Raw genomic sequence first — 16,884 nt, forward strand, 5'->3', positions numbered from 1 at the left:
GTTGGCCTCTTCTATGGGTTTACTGCAGGCAGCTAGTGTTAGATCGTCAACTTAACCGTATTTCTTGGATCTTGTTTGAGGCAGATCAGAGATATATAGATTGAAAAAGAGTAGGTGAAAGCACCGATCCTTGCAGTAGGCCATTATTCTGTTTCCTTATTTTGCTCTTGCTTTCTCCATGACTATTTGAAAAGGCCGGTCACAAAGCATGTTATTTATTAATGATACTATTCGGGTGCGCATGGTATTTTACCCAGAAGTTTTTAAAGGAGGCCCTCTCTCCAAAATATATCATAGGCCACAGTTAAGACGACAAAATCAGCAGTGGTTTATAGTTGACGTTCAAATCTAGCTTCTATGTGCGTTGTGAGGCTTAATACTGGGCCAGCACAGCTGTGCTGTGGTCTAAAACCTGCCTGTTCCACTGCGACATTTTCCAATATTACATGACCTAACTGGTTAGAACACCCTCTATAGTAATTTGTAGCATGCGGTGAGAAGTGCATTAGGTCGGTAGCTCTCTGGCAGGTTCTTAGTTTTTAGATTTTGTGGGAGAAATCCTGTTGATAAGCTGTTTGACTAAAATTTAGCCAGCCACTTGTTTGTATGTTTGCCATGGTTTTTGAGAAATTCTGGGTGTATCCCATCAAACCCAGGGGCCTTGCCAGATTTAGTGTCATCTAATGCCCTTTTATTTCTGTTTCGGGGGAAGGTCTTGGGTATTCTGGATAACCTCCTTTTGGCCGACGAAGAGTTTTTAGCTGTCTTTAGATACTTTTCGTGTGCTGTTTCATGCTGGGAGCCCTGGAGAGCGTTAAAATTCGTGCGGCCATTTTGTCGGCTGTTACCTCTGGTATTTCCCGTATGGGGTTATTAGTGCTACCTAGTTCCCTGAAGAGGCTCCAAGCTTTCCTGCTCGATCTTTTAAAATCTGTATTGCTTGTGGTTTCTTCCCATTCCTTACGTCGTTCCATGTTAATCGGTTGAGAAGCTCGTCTGCTACCTCAGGGTCTCCACTGTTCTGCAACTCCTGATACAGCCTCTCAGTTTCTCTGTTCCAACCAGGGATATATTCCTTAAGGAAGCCACGTGGTACAAATCTCTTTGCTGCGGAGATGACAGCTCTTGTAAACCGGTCGTAGTTAATACTTTGAGATATCTACCTGGCATCACATTTAAGTGTGCTACTAGTTTGTCTCAATCTGCTTTCTTCAGGTCTCATCTGGGTCTAAGAGTGGATTGTCCTACAGTTGAACGGAATGGGCAGTTTATTGAAAGGAGGATATAAGATGAACACCAACAAGAGTAAAACGAGGACAATGGAACGTAATCGAATTAAGTCGGGTGATGCTGAGGGAATTAGAAGATGAGACACTTAAAGTAGTAGAGGAATTTTGCTATTTGGGGAGCAATATAACTGATGATGGTCGAAGTAGATAGGACATAAAATGTAGACTGGCAACGGTAAGGAAGGCGTTTCTGAAGAAGAGAAATTTGGTAACATCGACTATATATTCAAGTGTCAGGAAGTCGTTTCTGAAAGTATTTGTACGGTGCGTAGCCATGTATGGAAATGAAACATGGACGATAAATGGTTTGGACAAGAAGAGAATAGAAGCTTTCGAAATGTGGTGCTACAGAAGAATGCTGAAGATTAGATGGGTAGATCATGCAACTAATAAGGAAGTACTGAATAGAATAGGGAGAAGGGGAATTTGTGGCACAACTTGACTAGAAGAAGGGATCGGTTGATACGACACGTTCTGAAGCATCAAGGGATCACCAATTTAGTGTGGAGGGAAGCGTGGAGGGTGAAAATGGTAGAGGGAGACAGAGATTAACACCCTAAGCAGATTCAGAAGGATGTAGGTTGCAGTAGTTACTCGGGGATGAAGGGGTTTCTGTGCGGTAGTCACACACGCTGACCACTTAGCTGTCCGCCCCCGGTACCTGTATGGTCAGCGCGGCAGACTATCCTAAGCGCTCGGGTTCGATTCCCGGCAGGGTCGGAGATTTTCTCCGCCCAGGGACTGGGTGTTGTGTTGTCCTAATCATCATTATTTCATCCCCACCGACGCGCATGTCGCCGCAGTGGCGTCAAATCGAAAGACTTGCACGAGGCGAGCGGTCTACCCGACGGGAGGCCGTCGTCACACGACATTATTCATATTTACCACTTAGCTACAGTGGCGGGCTCTATATCTAATATTGCGTAGATGAGACTTACTGTGTTTAATGTGGCAAAATTGAAGGGTTGCCACCTCCCTCCACCCCCGCGATTCTTCGAAGAACCGAACTGTAGTATGTAAAACAGCTTCAAACGTCTGATTCTTTTACAGGTGAGTTAAATATTTGATGTTAAGCATGTAAGCGAGAAAAGTTCTGTAAAGGTTTGAAATTGTGTGGAGTTTGATGGAAGTTGCTGAGATACTTTAGCGTAATGTTGTATCTCTTAATGAGTAGATTGTGACAGCATTTTAACTTTTTAAATGTTGGAAATCAATTTCTTATTGACCCTGGAGGCAGTTCGACGACAACCTGTTCCGGGTTCCGAGATAGTCGTTTAGTAATGTGCGCAGGTGTAAAAGGTATGGAAAAGTAGTTCTTTCGATGTTAGCTACTTCAACAGGTAGCTCTTTTTATGGAGTTAAATTTTGAACAGGTGTATTCCACATGCATTTTCTGTTCACGGAGTAAGTGTTAGAGTATGTCCTAAGTTGCATGTTACAGAGGCAAAAAGTTGGAACACGTTAGCACTATTCGCTTGGGAATAATTATCTATACAAATTTTATTGTGATTTCATTATTCAAATTAATACGTCCACTATGATTCTGGTAGCTTGCATTGCAAGCTATTATCCAGATAAGAAGCTTGAAGCTTCCGGCAATGATACACACAGAACGATCTGGCGCAGTCGTGAAACTGGATTAGTGTGGTGAAGACAGGGTTAGAAACATCCGTCCATATACGATACAGTTTTTCCGCGATTTCCCTAAACCGGCGAATCCCATGATGGTGCTTCAGTATAACACGTCCTATTTCTGTCCTCGTATCTGTAGCGAAACATGGGAAATGAAATACATCTAGTGAACAGATAGTGTCTTAGACAAATAAAATATGCCATAACGAAAAATTATTACTTTCATTGATGTGGAAACATGCTATTAAAATATGATGCATACCTGTTTTATAACATGCAGTAATATAATGAAGCTATAGTGGCAGCGTCACAAAATGTACACAAAATCAGCTTACCATCGTCGCACGTATTTACGAGTAGAATATGGTTAAGGTAGGCCACAGTTCTCGCAGTCGCACCCTCTCTAAGTATCGCTACTGTTCATAAACTGCAGAGCAGTAGCCACAGCGTTTTCGTGCTGTAAGCTCGATAGGTGTCGCTACTATAAGTCTACACCCATACGTCAATTATAAAACTGTACAGTATGCGATAAATGAAGGATACATTTCACTTGTTGCGTACTGTACAAATTTATAATTGACGAATTTGTGTAGAATTACAGTAGCGACATCTAACGAGATTGACACAATCACATGTTGTCGTTACTGTATTGCAATTTGTTATGAATGGTAGCTATGTCTACACACGGTATGACTGTGCCAGAATTGTGGTCCAGTTTACAGCGTATTTCAAGTATTTGCGATGATAAGCTGATTTTGTGACGATGCCAATTTGGCTTTATTAGGACATGTTATAAAAATGGTAGGCTATGCCTCGTCACATTTTAATAGCAGGTTTTCACATCCATGACGGTAATAATTTTTCTTTATGGCGTTTGTTATTCTAAGACGTAATCTGTTCACTGGTTGTATTTCATTTCCCATGCTTTGCTGATAACTAATGAGGAGGTATTGAATAGAATTAGGAAGAAGAGGAGTTTGTGGCACAACTTGACCACAAGAAGGGATCGGTTGGTAGGACATGTTTTGAGGCATCAAGGGATCACCAATTTAGTACTGGAGGGCGGCGTGGAGGGTAAAAATCGTAGAGGGAGACAAAGAGATGACTACACTAAGTAGATTCATAAGGATGTGGGCTGCAGTAGGTACTGGGAGATGAAGAAGCTTGCACATGATAGAGTAGCATGGAGAGCTGCATCAAACCAGTCTCAGGAAGACAACAACAACATGTTTTGCTGCAGACCTGAAGATGGTCATTGCTGACGGAAACTGGTAGCCTAAGGACCAAAAGTTTTGTGATCATATGTGGAAAGGAGAGAAATTCATTCTGCACTTCCTGTATCACTGTTTTAATCTGCGACCGTGTTGCAACTTGTGAATCTAATGATATCCTTGCTGATGGGATGTGGAATCCTAATCTTCGTTCCGTAATGATACACATACGTGATACACTCGTTTATACCTCTTTACCTTTCGACTGCTTCAATTTCCCTGGATGACCTCCGTAAAATATTTTCCGCGTGTTACCAAGCCACATGAGAGTAAAGTTTCTAAGTAGCTTTGTTCCGATGTTCGAATCTCTGTGTCGGCGACCAAAAACGGTGTTTAGGTGCGACGTACTACGCGCCAGCATCACAACTGCTGTAGCGTTGATACAATCTGCGCGTGATGTGTGAATGGGTTGGTAGGGCAGAGAGGGAGGGAGGGGGGGGGGGGGGCAGCAGCACTTTATCAGAAACGACATGAGAGCTTACGTAAAGAGGCACTCCGGTGCAGGGATCCTCAGTAGCTCACGGATGCTGGTAGTGTGACGTGACTTTTGTTGCGCTGATGGGTTCGCAAAACAACGCACTCCGTTTGCCGCTGACCATCCAAGAGGATAACCTTCCTGGTGGCTGCGCGGCTGTGCTTAGACACATCAAGCCGCACTGGAACGAAGAAAAAACCAAATTCAAGGTGACAGAACGCGACGCAGCTTAGCTAACTACTTAGTATGGCGTGCTAAATGGTGCGCTACTGCTATAGCAAATCCTGGCGTTTCGTTACTTAAGCAGTCTACGAAAGAAGTTCACATTAAACAACTAATATCCGAACGACGCACAGTCTTAATCCCACTGGTCTTCCGATCACAGTAACAAACCTAAACATATAGCACTTTCACCACCAACGACCACAGAAGTACACTTTATGGTCAACCTATCGCACCCGCGCAATGAAAGTGAAACAAGTCGAAAAATGGCAATTTTTAGTGCGCCACTTAAGAGTGCGGAGTGCCAACGTGCACGAGAAATATAATGAAATTTTAAGGGAGCTTATACTAGTTCTTACAAGTTTTATAGAATTAATTATTTAAATCGAGTTTTCATACGTATTGCATTTTTGAGTGCCTGCCGGAGTGGATACGGTACGTGAAATTTACTTAGTTGACAGTTCTATCTTTACATTGGTTCCTGGCCGTGTTGTTTCACTATCTGATGCCTTTAATTGTTTCGTTAGTACGAAACTCTCACGCCCTCCCTCAAGCTAGATTAAGAACAAATTATTTTACGGTAGTTAGCGTAATTTAAATCCTGAACGTTAAATGGCAGTTAATTGCGAAATTGTGTTTGCTACATAGGAAAGTTGTACATTGTTTTATCTTGGACCTTTCTAATTTCTCTGGTGCTTTGTCATGAAGAGAATGGGCGTGTTCGCGCCAGTAATTCTCCTTTAACTTCAAAAGAAGTGTTAAAACGTATTGGTAATGCATCAAGGTTTGTTTGCAATTTGCGAAAAAGGTGAATTTAGAATTTGGCTCTGTGCGTGTAGTTAGACGCATTTAGAGGAGGAATGATTGGTGTTTTTATTGCTACTACTATTATTATTAATTATTGTTAAAGTATTTGAGATACTGCGTTATCAACTGGTAACAGTAAATCTGTTGTAAACAAATTCGATAGCACAGATGCATCGGGAAAGGAAATTGAGCTTCGCTTTCCCGGCAGCCCCTTTGGTGCTAAGGAACAGTGTAGCGTACCACTATGTGGTTATGAACTTGCAGAGGCGAAAGAGATTCATCTCTCCATGAAACGTGCGCAAAATAATTCTACTGCGGTGGAACAGGTTGGGGGAGGGGGGGGGGGGGGGGGGCGGCGTGAAGAGAATGACGCGAAACTGAACTGACATATCTACTCTTGTACGGACACGTGTACAAGGTGCATGGAAGTAGTTTACCATAAAGATTATGGACATGAGTAGTAGTCCGCCAAGATGATGATAAAAACGCTGGTATTGCGTTAGGTATAAGAAGGTAAGATACCGCTCATCTTAACTAGGTTTAACATTGGACTTCCAACTCGCGGTGGCGTGATTTAAAATGTGCGAGTATTTTGAAGTCCACCAACAATATTGCTTGTTTGATTGTTCAGCGTTGTTTCATCCTCCCCACCTGTGTCTTTATACCATTATCGGAATCGTCATCGCCACTTAGATGATGATGATGAATTACTACGTTAGGAAGAGATGTAAAGTATACTTGTCAATTTTTAAAACAGGCGTAAACTCGATAAGATCATGAAATAAGGTTGTATTGACCTTTGAAAGAACCTGGGAAGACTTAGTTGATTCGGGAATAAAATTAGAAAGCTGAAAGTTTCAGAGTACTGTAAATACGCTACACGTCTTGAGCTTTGCATGTGCTATAAAGTGTTCAGCAACCAAAACTATGTTAATAACTGTCGTTTGAAATGAACAAATGAGTTATCGATGGTAAAACATTGGAGCAATTGTTTTGTTTCCAGTCTCTTGGTTCGGACGTTGTTGTTGTTGTTGTTGTTGTTGTCTTCAGACCTGAGACTGGTTTGATGTAGCTCTCCGTGCTACTATATCCTGTGCAAGCTTCATCACACAGTACCTACTGCAACATACATCCTTCTGAATCTGCTTATTGTATTCATCTCTTGGTCTCCCTCTACGATTTTTACCCTCCAATACTAAATTGGTGATCACTTGATGCCTCAGAACATGTCCTACCAACCGATCCCTTCTTCTGGCCACGTTGTGCCACAAACTTCTCCCCAATCCTATTCAATACTTCCTCATTAGTTATGTGATCTACCCATCTAATCTTCAGCATCCTTCTGTAGCACCACATTTCGAAAGCTTCTATTCTCTTCTTGTCCAAACTATTTATCGTCCATGTTTCACTTCCATACATGGCTACACTCCATACAAATACTTTCAGAAATGACTTCCTGACACTTAAATCTATACTCGATGTTAACAAATTTCTCTTCTTCAGAAACGCTTTCCTTGCCATTGCCAGTCTACATTTTATATCCTCTCTACTTGGACCATCATCAGTTATTTTGCTCCCCAAATAGCAAAATCCATTTACTACTTTAAGCACCTCACTTCCTAATCTAATTCCCTCAGTATTACCCGACTTAATTCGACTACATTCCATTATCCTCGTTTTGCTTTTGTTGATGTTCATCTTATATCCTCGTTTCAAGACACAGTCCATTCCATTCAACTGCTCTTCCAAGTCCTTTGCAGTCTCTGACTGAATTACAATGTCATCGGCGAACCTCAGTCTTTATTTCTTCTCCATGGATTTTAATACCTACTCCAAACTTTTCTTTTGTTTCCTTTACTGCTTGCTCCATATACAGATTGAATAACATCGGAGAGGGGCTTCAACCCTGTCTCACTCGCCGGCCGCGGTGGTCTCGCGGTTCTAGACGCAGGTCTAGGCTATGATCGCAGGTTCGAATCCTGCCTCGGGCATGGATGTGTGTGATGTCCTTAGGTTAGTTAGGTTTAAGTAGTTCTAAGTTCTAGGGGACTGATGACAACAGCAGTTGAGTCCCATAGTGCTCAGAGCCATTTGACCCATTTTTGTCTCACTCCCTTCCCAACCACTGCTTCCCTTTCATGCCCCTCGACTCTTATGACTGCCATCTGGTTTCTGTACAAATTGTAAATAGCCTTTCGCTCCCTGTATTTTACCCCTGCCACCTTCAGAATTTGAAAGAGAGTATTCCAGTCAACATTGTCAAAAGCTTTCTCTAAGTCTACAAATGCTAGAAACGTAGGTTTGCCCTTCCTTAATCTTTCTTCTAAGATAAGTCGTAAGGTCAGTATTGCCTCACGTGTTCCTTTATTTCTACGGAATCCAAACTGATCTTCCCCGAGGTCGGCATCTACCAGTTTTTCCATTCGTCTGTAAAGAATTCGTGTTAGTATTTTGCAGCTGTGGCTTATTAAACTGATGGTTCGGTAATTTTCACATCTGTCAACACCTGCTTTCTTTGGGATTGGAATTATCATATTCTTCTCGAAGTCTGAGGGTATTTCGCCTGTTTCATACATTCCTCACCAGATGGTAGAGTTCTGTCAGGACTGGCTCTCCCAAGGCCGTCAGTAGTTCCAATGGAATGTTGTCTACTCCGGGGGCCTTGTTTCGACTCAGGTCTTTCAGTGCTCTGTCAAACTCTACATGCAGTATCGTATCTCCCATTTCATCTTCATCTACATTGTATTCCATTTCTATAATATTGTTCTCAAGTACATCGCCCTTGTATAGACCCTCTATATACTCCTTCCACCTTTCTGCTTTCCCTTCTTTGCTCAGATCTGGGTTTCCATCTGACCTCTTGATGTTCATGCATGTGGTTCTCTTTTCTCCAAAGGTCTCTTTAAATTTCCTTACATTTGTCTTCTAGCCATTCCTGCTTCGCCATTTTGCATTTCCTGTCGATCTAATTTTTGAGACATCTGTATTCCTTTTTGCCTGCTTCATTTACTGTATTTTTATATTTTCTCATTTCATCAATTAAATTCAATATTTCTTCTGTTACCCATGGATTTCTACTAGCCCTCATCTTTTTACCTACTTGTTCCTCTGCTGCCTTCACTACTTCATCCCTCAAAGCTACCCATTCCTGTCAATTGGGGTACAATCTCTGATTTATTCAGCTTATCCAGGTCCCATCTCCTTAAATTACCACCTGTTTGCAGTTTCTTCAGTTTTAATCTACAGGTCATAAACAATAGATTGTGGTCAGAGTGTACATCTGCCCCTGGAAATGTCTTACTACTTAAAACCTGGTTCCTAAATCTGTCTTACCATTATATAATCTATCAAATACCTTTTAGTATCTCCAGGGTTCCTTCATGTATACAACCTTCTTTCATGATTCTTAAACCAAGTGTTAGCTATGGTTGGGACATAACCTATGAAAAGACGAAGTACAAAAATGTAAAACACCACAGAATACGTGGAGCATTTGTAAGAACTCTCAAGGCAGTTGGAAACGTAGGAAAGGAGGTTCTTCGTATCTGTAAAAACAATTTGAATAACATGGTTTGCGTGTGTCGGAGACTAGAATCTCAAATAAAGCTTTTTAAGGCTTTGAAGAGAGCATCAATAGACAGTCATGTAATTTATTCGTAATTGCGAAATCTACCTGACATTAGCTACATTTGGTATGGTTCAAATGGCTCTAAGCACAATGGGACGTAACATCTGAGGCCATCAGTCTCCTAGACTTAGAACTACTTAAACCTAACTAACCTAAGAACATCACACACATCTATGCCCTAGGCAAGATTCGAACCTGCGGCCGTAGCAGCCGGGTGGTTCCCTACTGAAGCGCCTAGAACCGCTCGAGCACGCTTCCAGGTCCGACCAAGACTTCCATGAGTCATAACTGTGGGCTTCCAGGATAGCTCCAAACGCCCATATGTCATACTGCCTACGACCCCATCGCTCGCAACTTTACTTGGATTCCCATCACAGTGTTACAGGGAGACACACATTTTAGTGACGATCTTGCGGCTGTACGAAATTCATAAAAAGAATGTCACCAAAATCTGTTGCTTCAGACATTTTTAAAAATAAGTATTAGCAACGGGCAAAACTACGACCGCAATACTAACGCTGAATACGCTGGTCTTCCTAAAACCGTGTGGCGGGAATCCAAGTAAAGTTGCGAGCGATGGGGTCGTAGAAAGTTCTGGAAGCCTGCTTGAATAGACAGAGTAGAGGTGAGCGCGACAAATAGAAAATCTAGTTTCGACTCCTGGTCCGGAACAAATTTTCATGGGTCACAGGTAATATGGTCACACCTAATGCAGCTAATTTCAGAAAGATCCCGAATTGCGAGTGAATTTCGTTTCTTTGGACATTTTAAAAATAAGAATCGGTAGACACAGAATATGTTGAACTCAGACTTGTCTTGTCTTAGCCTATATCCGAATACAGAAAAAGATGACAATAATACGATTAAGACAGTAAATTGTAAAGTTTTGTAAGTGTGAAAGTGAGAAAGAAATAAGAGGGAACTTGACACTAACGATAGATGGATCTGAACTCTTCGGGTAATTTTCCTTGAAGGCACGACCACTACACACTGCGACGAGATTATCGGAAAATGAATTCTTACAGTATAGACATCAAAAGACCTCACAAAAGAGGCCGTTACTAATTATTAACAATAGCAGTTGCTTAGCGTTTTTGTTTAAGGTGAACTCGTATGAGCTATGAAACAGATACGCATAAAATTCATGTTTGACCATCAGCTGCTTTTATTTTAAAACCAAATATCGACCGGTTTCAGTCACGGACCACCCTCATGTATAAGGGTTAAAGTTGTTTAAGCCACAACATTACTTAATAATGTGTAGATCAATATACGATACAGGACTTTTAGAAGCAAATATAATAATACCAAGTGTACACAGAGTACTACTTTTATACATTATTTGACGGCTGTTGATAGTCGCCTTCAAAAATGTTTAAAACAAATGCAACTCCAGTGGTCAAAATCCAGCACTTGAAACCTGAAGGTCGTGCCTTTGATCGCATCACCGTTGATACATTTGCCACGCTCGCACACTTCAGCCTATGTACAAAAGGTGCCGAACGGAGGAAAATTACGATGTAAACATTTCGACAGTTTATTAATAGGGCATGAGACGTGTTGCAAGGAAGGACAAGGAGACTAAGACATAACTTCCCTTCGGCGGTCAAGCTCGAATTGGGAAAGGATGGAGGAAGAAATAGGCTTTGTCCTTGGAAAGGAGCCATCAAGGCAAGTGTCTAGGCAAGTGTCTTTTGCGAATGAGGGGAACTACGGAAAACCGTAATCTGGACGGTCAGATGAGGGCTTGAACCGACATCCTCCCTGCCTCTGCACCACCGTAGTCGATGGGAACACACGTTCGAATAGGGAACTCTCTCTGCATATGCCTTAAGTGATTCAGGGGAAGCACGAAAACACAAATCTGGATAGCTGGTCGGAAATTTGAATTCTGGTTCTCCAGAATGCAACTCTAGCGGGAAAACGTTTGAAAGCAAAGATTTAATGAAGCAAATTTATTGGACTTTCCACTTCTTGTTTATGCATGTTATATCTGCGTCTTTAGTGTTTTCTTTTTTGGCTGCAATTTACAAACCTTGTTTTTCATACCTTTTGCGCTTCACCCGCCCTCGACCACACATTTTCGTACTCAAAACGGGATATGAATGTAAATTTCTGTCGCCGCTGTTACTGTGAGGCATCTGTGTTGTAGCCGCATAGTTTACTCGTTCATCGTTTTGTTTTTGTCTGATGTGACACCAATTTTCAATTTTTAGTAAGAGTTTTCGAGGTACCTTTGAAAACCTTTTTGGCGTGTGTGCTGTGAATTTGTTAAAATGTCTTCCCTTGTATTACTGTTGTTCGTGTGTGGCAGTTTTCGTCTATTTTAAGTTTTTGTAGAGACTATAACTGTCTCTGATAATCTTGCTCAGTTTGTGTCATTTGGGTGGTGGTTTTCCTTGAAGTTTGTCTGGAAAAGCGGAGTATGTACTGTCACTTTTTAAGGCTCTGAGCTGCTCACATACCTAGTTTTTAAAACATCTGAAATTATTTTAATAGTCATTCAAGCGCATCATTCCACCAGCTCTCCTGAGTAACCCTGGCTCCTATTTCGGATTGAGTTAGTTGTTGCTGTGCTAATAACACACTGGAATTGAGTTTTGGGTTCCCTTCACGTTGAGGCCTTCCAGATTTATTTCCCATGGTTCTCCAAATCAAGGCGAATGCCGAGATGGTTCATTTGAAAATCGCATGGGTGATTTCCTTATCCAGTTCTTCTCTAGTCAGAGTTCTTGCAAAGTATCTATCGACCTCGTCGTCGATCAGAAATTAAACAGTCTTCCTTACTTTACTTATCCTGAATAGACGAGGCTGATGGATCTGTAACCATTGTACTAGCAATATAATCGATGCATAGCAGTTTATCATTTTTGTTTTCTGATTCTGTCTGGAAACGAATGTCTGCCTTGAAGGTTGATGCAAAAAAAGCGTGATTTCCTGTGGGCTACTTATAGAATTATGGGTGGTGTAGGACTATGTGCCGCAAAGGGCCTTCAATTAAAAACTGTTTAAGAGGGTGGCCGAGTACTGCACATGTCATTCTTAACTTAGATCTGTTATCCAACAAGTGACTGTAGATGACGTCAACATGATTTCATACGCATAAACATCAATTAGTTTATGATATGGTGTTACTGTTCAGATCATAATGCAACCATCGATAGTCATAAATTCGATGAACATTGTTAAGATGGACCAGCGGCTTCCTCCGGCCCGAGAACAGGTTCACCAGGACTATAGTAGGGGCACGTACAGCGTGGCCTGAGACGCGAAATACGGCGCAGTAACGTATTGCCCGTGTAAGAATACGTACTTAGTCTCCGGTCCCGAGGTCAGAAACTCATTCGTTCCGAGTCGCTCGGATCTGAGGTAGCCGGTTCGATTCCTGATGACAGGAAAAAAAATCAAATGAATAGAAGAAACCAGTGCCTAGAGTTGAATCAGAAATGTCTCTTGTATAATGGAAGAGACATTTCGGATTCAACGCTGGACACTGCCACCTTGAATAATGGAGTGACGGCATGTGATACTGTTGTCTGTTAGATCGACCTTAGTGACTATGGAATTAGTAGTAGTAGAAGACATTGTGAAGCCTTTTCCGTCCAGTGAACTGTGAGAAACATGGTTATTTTTCTCTTTAAATTTGTGCATTTTGGCACACAGGTGATATTTCTTAAATATCACCTAAACATTCTTTAACACCGAAAATGTTGTTTAAACGACTGTAAGGTAGCTTTAATCCTTTCATTCGCTATAGGCAAGTGGTTTGGAAGTGGAAGCTAGGTGAGTTAAAATTGTTGCGAAGGCAATAACTATAGGCGCAGTGTTGGTCAGTGACCTATTTACCGTGCATTTCAACTGAACCAAAGCCTCGTAAACAAACAAAAACTCAACGAAGCTAAAATTAGTGCGAAGAGGCCGTGCGTGAAGCTTTCCGAGATTTCCAAAGTAATTTTATCGATCTGAAAGGAAATCCTAAGAGGTTTTGGTAGTATTAGAAATCATAAACGGATCAAGGCCAGCTGTCCAGGCACTCATTGGCCATAACAAATGAAAACGGAGGATGACAATATCGTACGACGGTTCATCGCTCCACAATAGTCGCACGAACGCCAAAGTCACGTCGGAATAAGTGACCGCTGGTTAGAAAAGAAATTAATATCGCTAAACTGAAGAAAGGCGACATGGCCCGGTGGGATAGTGTAAGATTTCACACCACGTAGAGTACCGTATGCGAGAGAACTTGCTCCTCTCCTGGGAGCACTCTACCGTAGGTCGCTGTTGAACGAAGCGTTCAAAATGTTTGGAAAAATGAGCAGGTCATTCACGGTTTCAGGGAGTACCTATTGTAGAAGTCTTTAACGCGTTTTATGCGTGCTTATTATGGCCTTTCTGTAGTCGTGAAATTTTATCTGTAGGAATCGACGTGGTCTGCAAGCGACGATCGCACTACTAAACTTGTTCTGTAACGTGAAATCCAGGGGGCAACAGATACCAGTGAACAGGTTAATAATCGTGTTCCTTGCTTTACGAAATGATTTCCGTCGGATGAGCACTGTCGGTTAGTGTACACAACAGCTTTGTGGTTGAATTGAAGAGTTTCTGGAAGGTCATTCTTAATGGAGAACAGTCTTAAATCGTAAGTTCAGGTGCAACCCAAGTTAGTGATTCAGGACCCTTGCTGTTGAGAATGTACATAAATTAACCAGTGGATTATGCTTGAAGCCATGATTGTGTTCACATATAATGTCGCGTCTTGTAACAGTAAGCACAAATTCAGGCAGTCTGTAGCGCAATAGTTATTTGTGTGTTTTGAAGAGTTAGGGACCGTTCGTTTCAGCATAATAAGGGTCAGGCAGTCAGTCTCCAGCTGTCGCCCGGGACACACCTGGAGATCTGCAGGTTATGTATTTACCTGTTTAAGAGTTTTCTTAATAGTATAATTCTTAAATTTCGATCGCAGTTTTCTATTTAAGAGGTGTAATCTCGCTTTTTTTGTAACTGTAAATTGTAGTCAGGCACTATATAGCGCAGTTGGCATATTTTCTGAACGGCTAGCTACGCAGCTCTCTGAGGCAACCTCCGTTTCTGACGCGTCAGGAGGGTATAGGGTCGCATATCTAGGTTTCTCTGTGTGCTTTCATAGTTTACTTACGGAGTTAGCCCTGCTAGGATGGGTAGGATGTGTACGCGTGCTACGTGCGGGTGCCGGAGCAGCTGGACCCAGTTCGCGAACAGCTGAATGCGCTTTCGGCTGCGGTCAGCCGTCATCAGGATGCTATCTAGTGGTATAGCGGCGTTCGAGAATCAGGCGCGTTGCATGGAACACCTTAAGCAGTTGGCACACTGACGTTGCTTTTGAAAGTCAACGTTGAGCGTGGCGATTTCAACGTGCTCCTGAATGATCAGTAACGATGCTACTTGTGCATACGGACGTGGGCCGCAACGTGGTATACGCGATCGCAACGCGCTCCAGCTGCATTTGTGGCTCTATCTGGCTCGTAAATCACAATGTTTACGAAATGGACGAGCGTAAAATTCCTATGTTAGCTCTGTTAAAACGTTCATTTCCTTCTTGGTCCATATGCTGCGTTGTTCTGTCTGTAGTATACACAAATAAAAACTTACAGTATTTATCCGTGAACTTGTTAAAAGTCGAAGATTTTCTAATGTCCAGTCAATAAGGACATCGGCCTATAAAAGTTCCATTACTAACAGTGAGATACAACTTTACAGTGGTTCTCCATATGCGGTAAAATTTTATCATTCTCACTTTTTAGTAAAACCCAAAGGTTATTCTTCCTTGACCTCTGTACCTGTTCAGTAGCAAAATATTTACGTCGTATGCAATACAAAACTTACAAGAAAAAAAGAGCAAAATATCTTACTGCAAGTAGTGCAAGCTGTCTAGTAGATTAAGCCAAACACACACACACACACACACACACACACACACACACACACACACACACTATATTTACGTAATATCGAATGTTACATTATATTCTTACATTAAACTAATATGGAAGAATCAAAAACCATAAAAAGGGCAGTGGCTAGTAAAAAAACGACCGTAGTGGGACGCTTTCCACCAACATATCACACGTTTCCTTGTGTATCTGTAACGCTACTCACTGCGCTGAACCGACCACGAGTATTTGGTAACTATACGTAACATCCTACATCGCCTGAAAACTTTAATCGTAGCCATGTTACTAACTTTAATTTACTTATGACAAATTGTACCAAGAACAGTGCGCCTGTGACGGATCCTCAGTGTGCCGTTCGTTGCCTTCAAATGGCATACTATCGTAACACGCAAGTTACAATACTTATTGAACCACAAATATGTCTTTCCTCGTCATTTTATCATGACTAGTCATACAATTAACAACGTGTTTTCGAGAGATCCAATTTGCTGGTGCTCAGAAACGGCATACATACATATGGGCTTCATCTGAAAGACAATGTGGCGCCTTTTGACTCGACAGAAGGGAAATGGCTTGCATGTGACGTTGGTGGCATTCTGCCATCTCACTGGTCAACGTTTCAACACACGTTCAGAATATCTAACATGCTAGATATTGCTCTACGCGTTTGGAAAGACTCCCTAGCGTGCAAATCGACAGCTGTGACGACAAACTCTGCGCGCTCAGCGTTCGAATGCATGGTCCTTGTGCCGACGGCTTTACGTGTCGCTTGTTTCGCCCACAGGCTCTGCTGTCGAGGCACATTACAGCGCACCCGACGCTTTGGATCCTCCCTCACCGCAGGGCGAGCGGCGGGTGGTGAAGCGTTCGCGTCGCTCGAGGCGGCGGGCCAGTGTTAAGACTGGCTCTCTGGTCTCGCCTATTCCTCCTATGAGGGGGTAGGGTTAGCTAGTTATAGGGAGCTCCAACTTCAGACGTATTAGCAGTCCCTTGGAGATAGCGTTCAGGCCCAGCGTTCAGGGCCGGAAAGAAAGCCGCCAATGTGCACTCGGTATGTCTGCCAGGAGGGGGAGGGGAGGGGGGATGATCAGAGCAGCCTTGCCTGCAGCTATAGTGTGTGCAGTGTCAGTCGTCTGCAAATTGTGGCTCATGCCGGCACCAACGAAGCCTGTCGCTTGAGTTCTGGGGCCATCCCCATTTCGTAATGGCAGTTGGCGGAAGTGGTGAAAGCTATTGGTCTCGTGTGCGGTGTGCAAGCAGAGTTTGTGCAGCACTGGTCGGGGTTTCGTTCGGAGCCGCGTGGAGGGTCTCAATCGAAGGCTTCGTCGACTCTGTGACGGAATTAGCTACAGATTTCTGGACCTGCTTTATTGTGTGGGGAATTGTAGGACGTCCGTTGATAGGTCAGGGGTGCACTACACAAAGGAACGAGCTGCTCAGGTAGCAGAGTACTTACGGAGTGTAATTGGGGTTTTTTGGGCTAGAGGGTAGTTTTAATACTGTGATGGACACTCGCCAAACACGCACAAAGCGATATCAGGCCGCGTTCGAGGTAAAGACACACAGGCTGTCAAAATTTTTATCAGCAAACTGTAGAAGTTTACGTACGAAAGTTCCCGAATTTACTGCC

At 42.5% G+C, this 16,884-nt stretch overlaps 1 protein-coding gene across 2 annotated transcripts in view; it reads left to right on the forward strand.

The window, feature by feature from the left end:
- The window catches only part of LOC126281402 (ethanolamine kinase 1), a 150,680-nt gene that overhangs the window by 6,416 nt on the left and 127,380 nt on the right, over positions 1–16,884 (forward strand). The window contains exon 1 of one of the 2 annotated variants that reach the window (XM_049980336.1): positions 4,656–4,876. The exons of the other annotated variant lie outside the window; for it this stretch is intronic. Within the exon in view, the coding sequence (XP_049836293.1) occupies positions 4,751–4,876 (126 nt within the window). The 5' untranslated portion in view covers positions 4,656–4,750. Of the gene's footprint in view, positions 1–4,655; positions 4,877–16,884 lie in introns of those variants that run through there. 2 annotated transcript variants of the gene reach the window in all.

This window comes from Schistocerca gregaria, chromosome 7, assembly GCF_023897955.1.
Source record: "Schistocerca gregaria isolate iqSchGreg1 chromosome 7, iqSchGreg1.2, whole genome shotgun sequence".
NCBI classification, from domain to species: domain Eukaryota; kingdom Metazoa; phylum Arthropoda; class Insecta; order Orthoptera; family Acrididae; genus Schistocerca; species Schistocerca gregaria.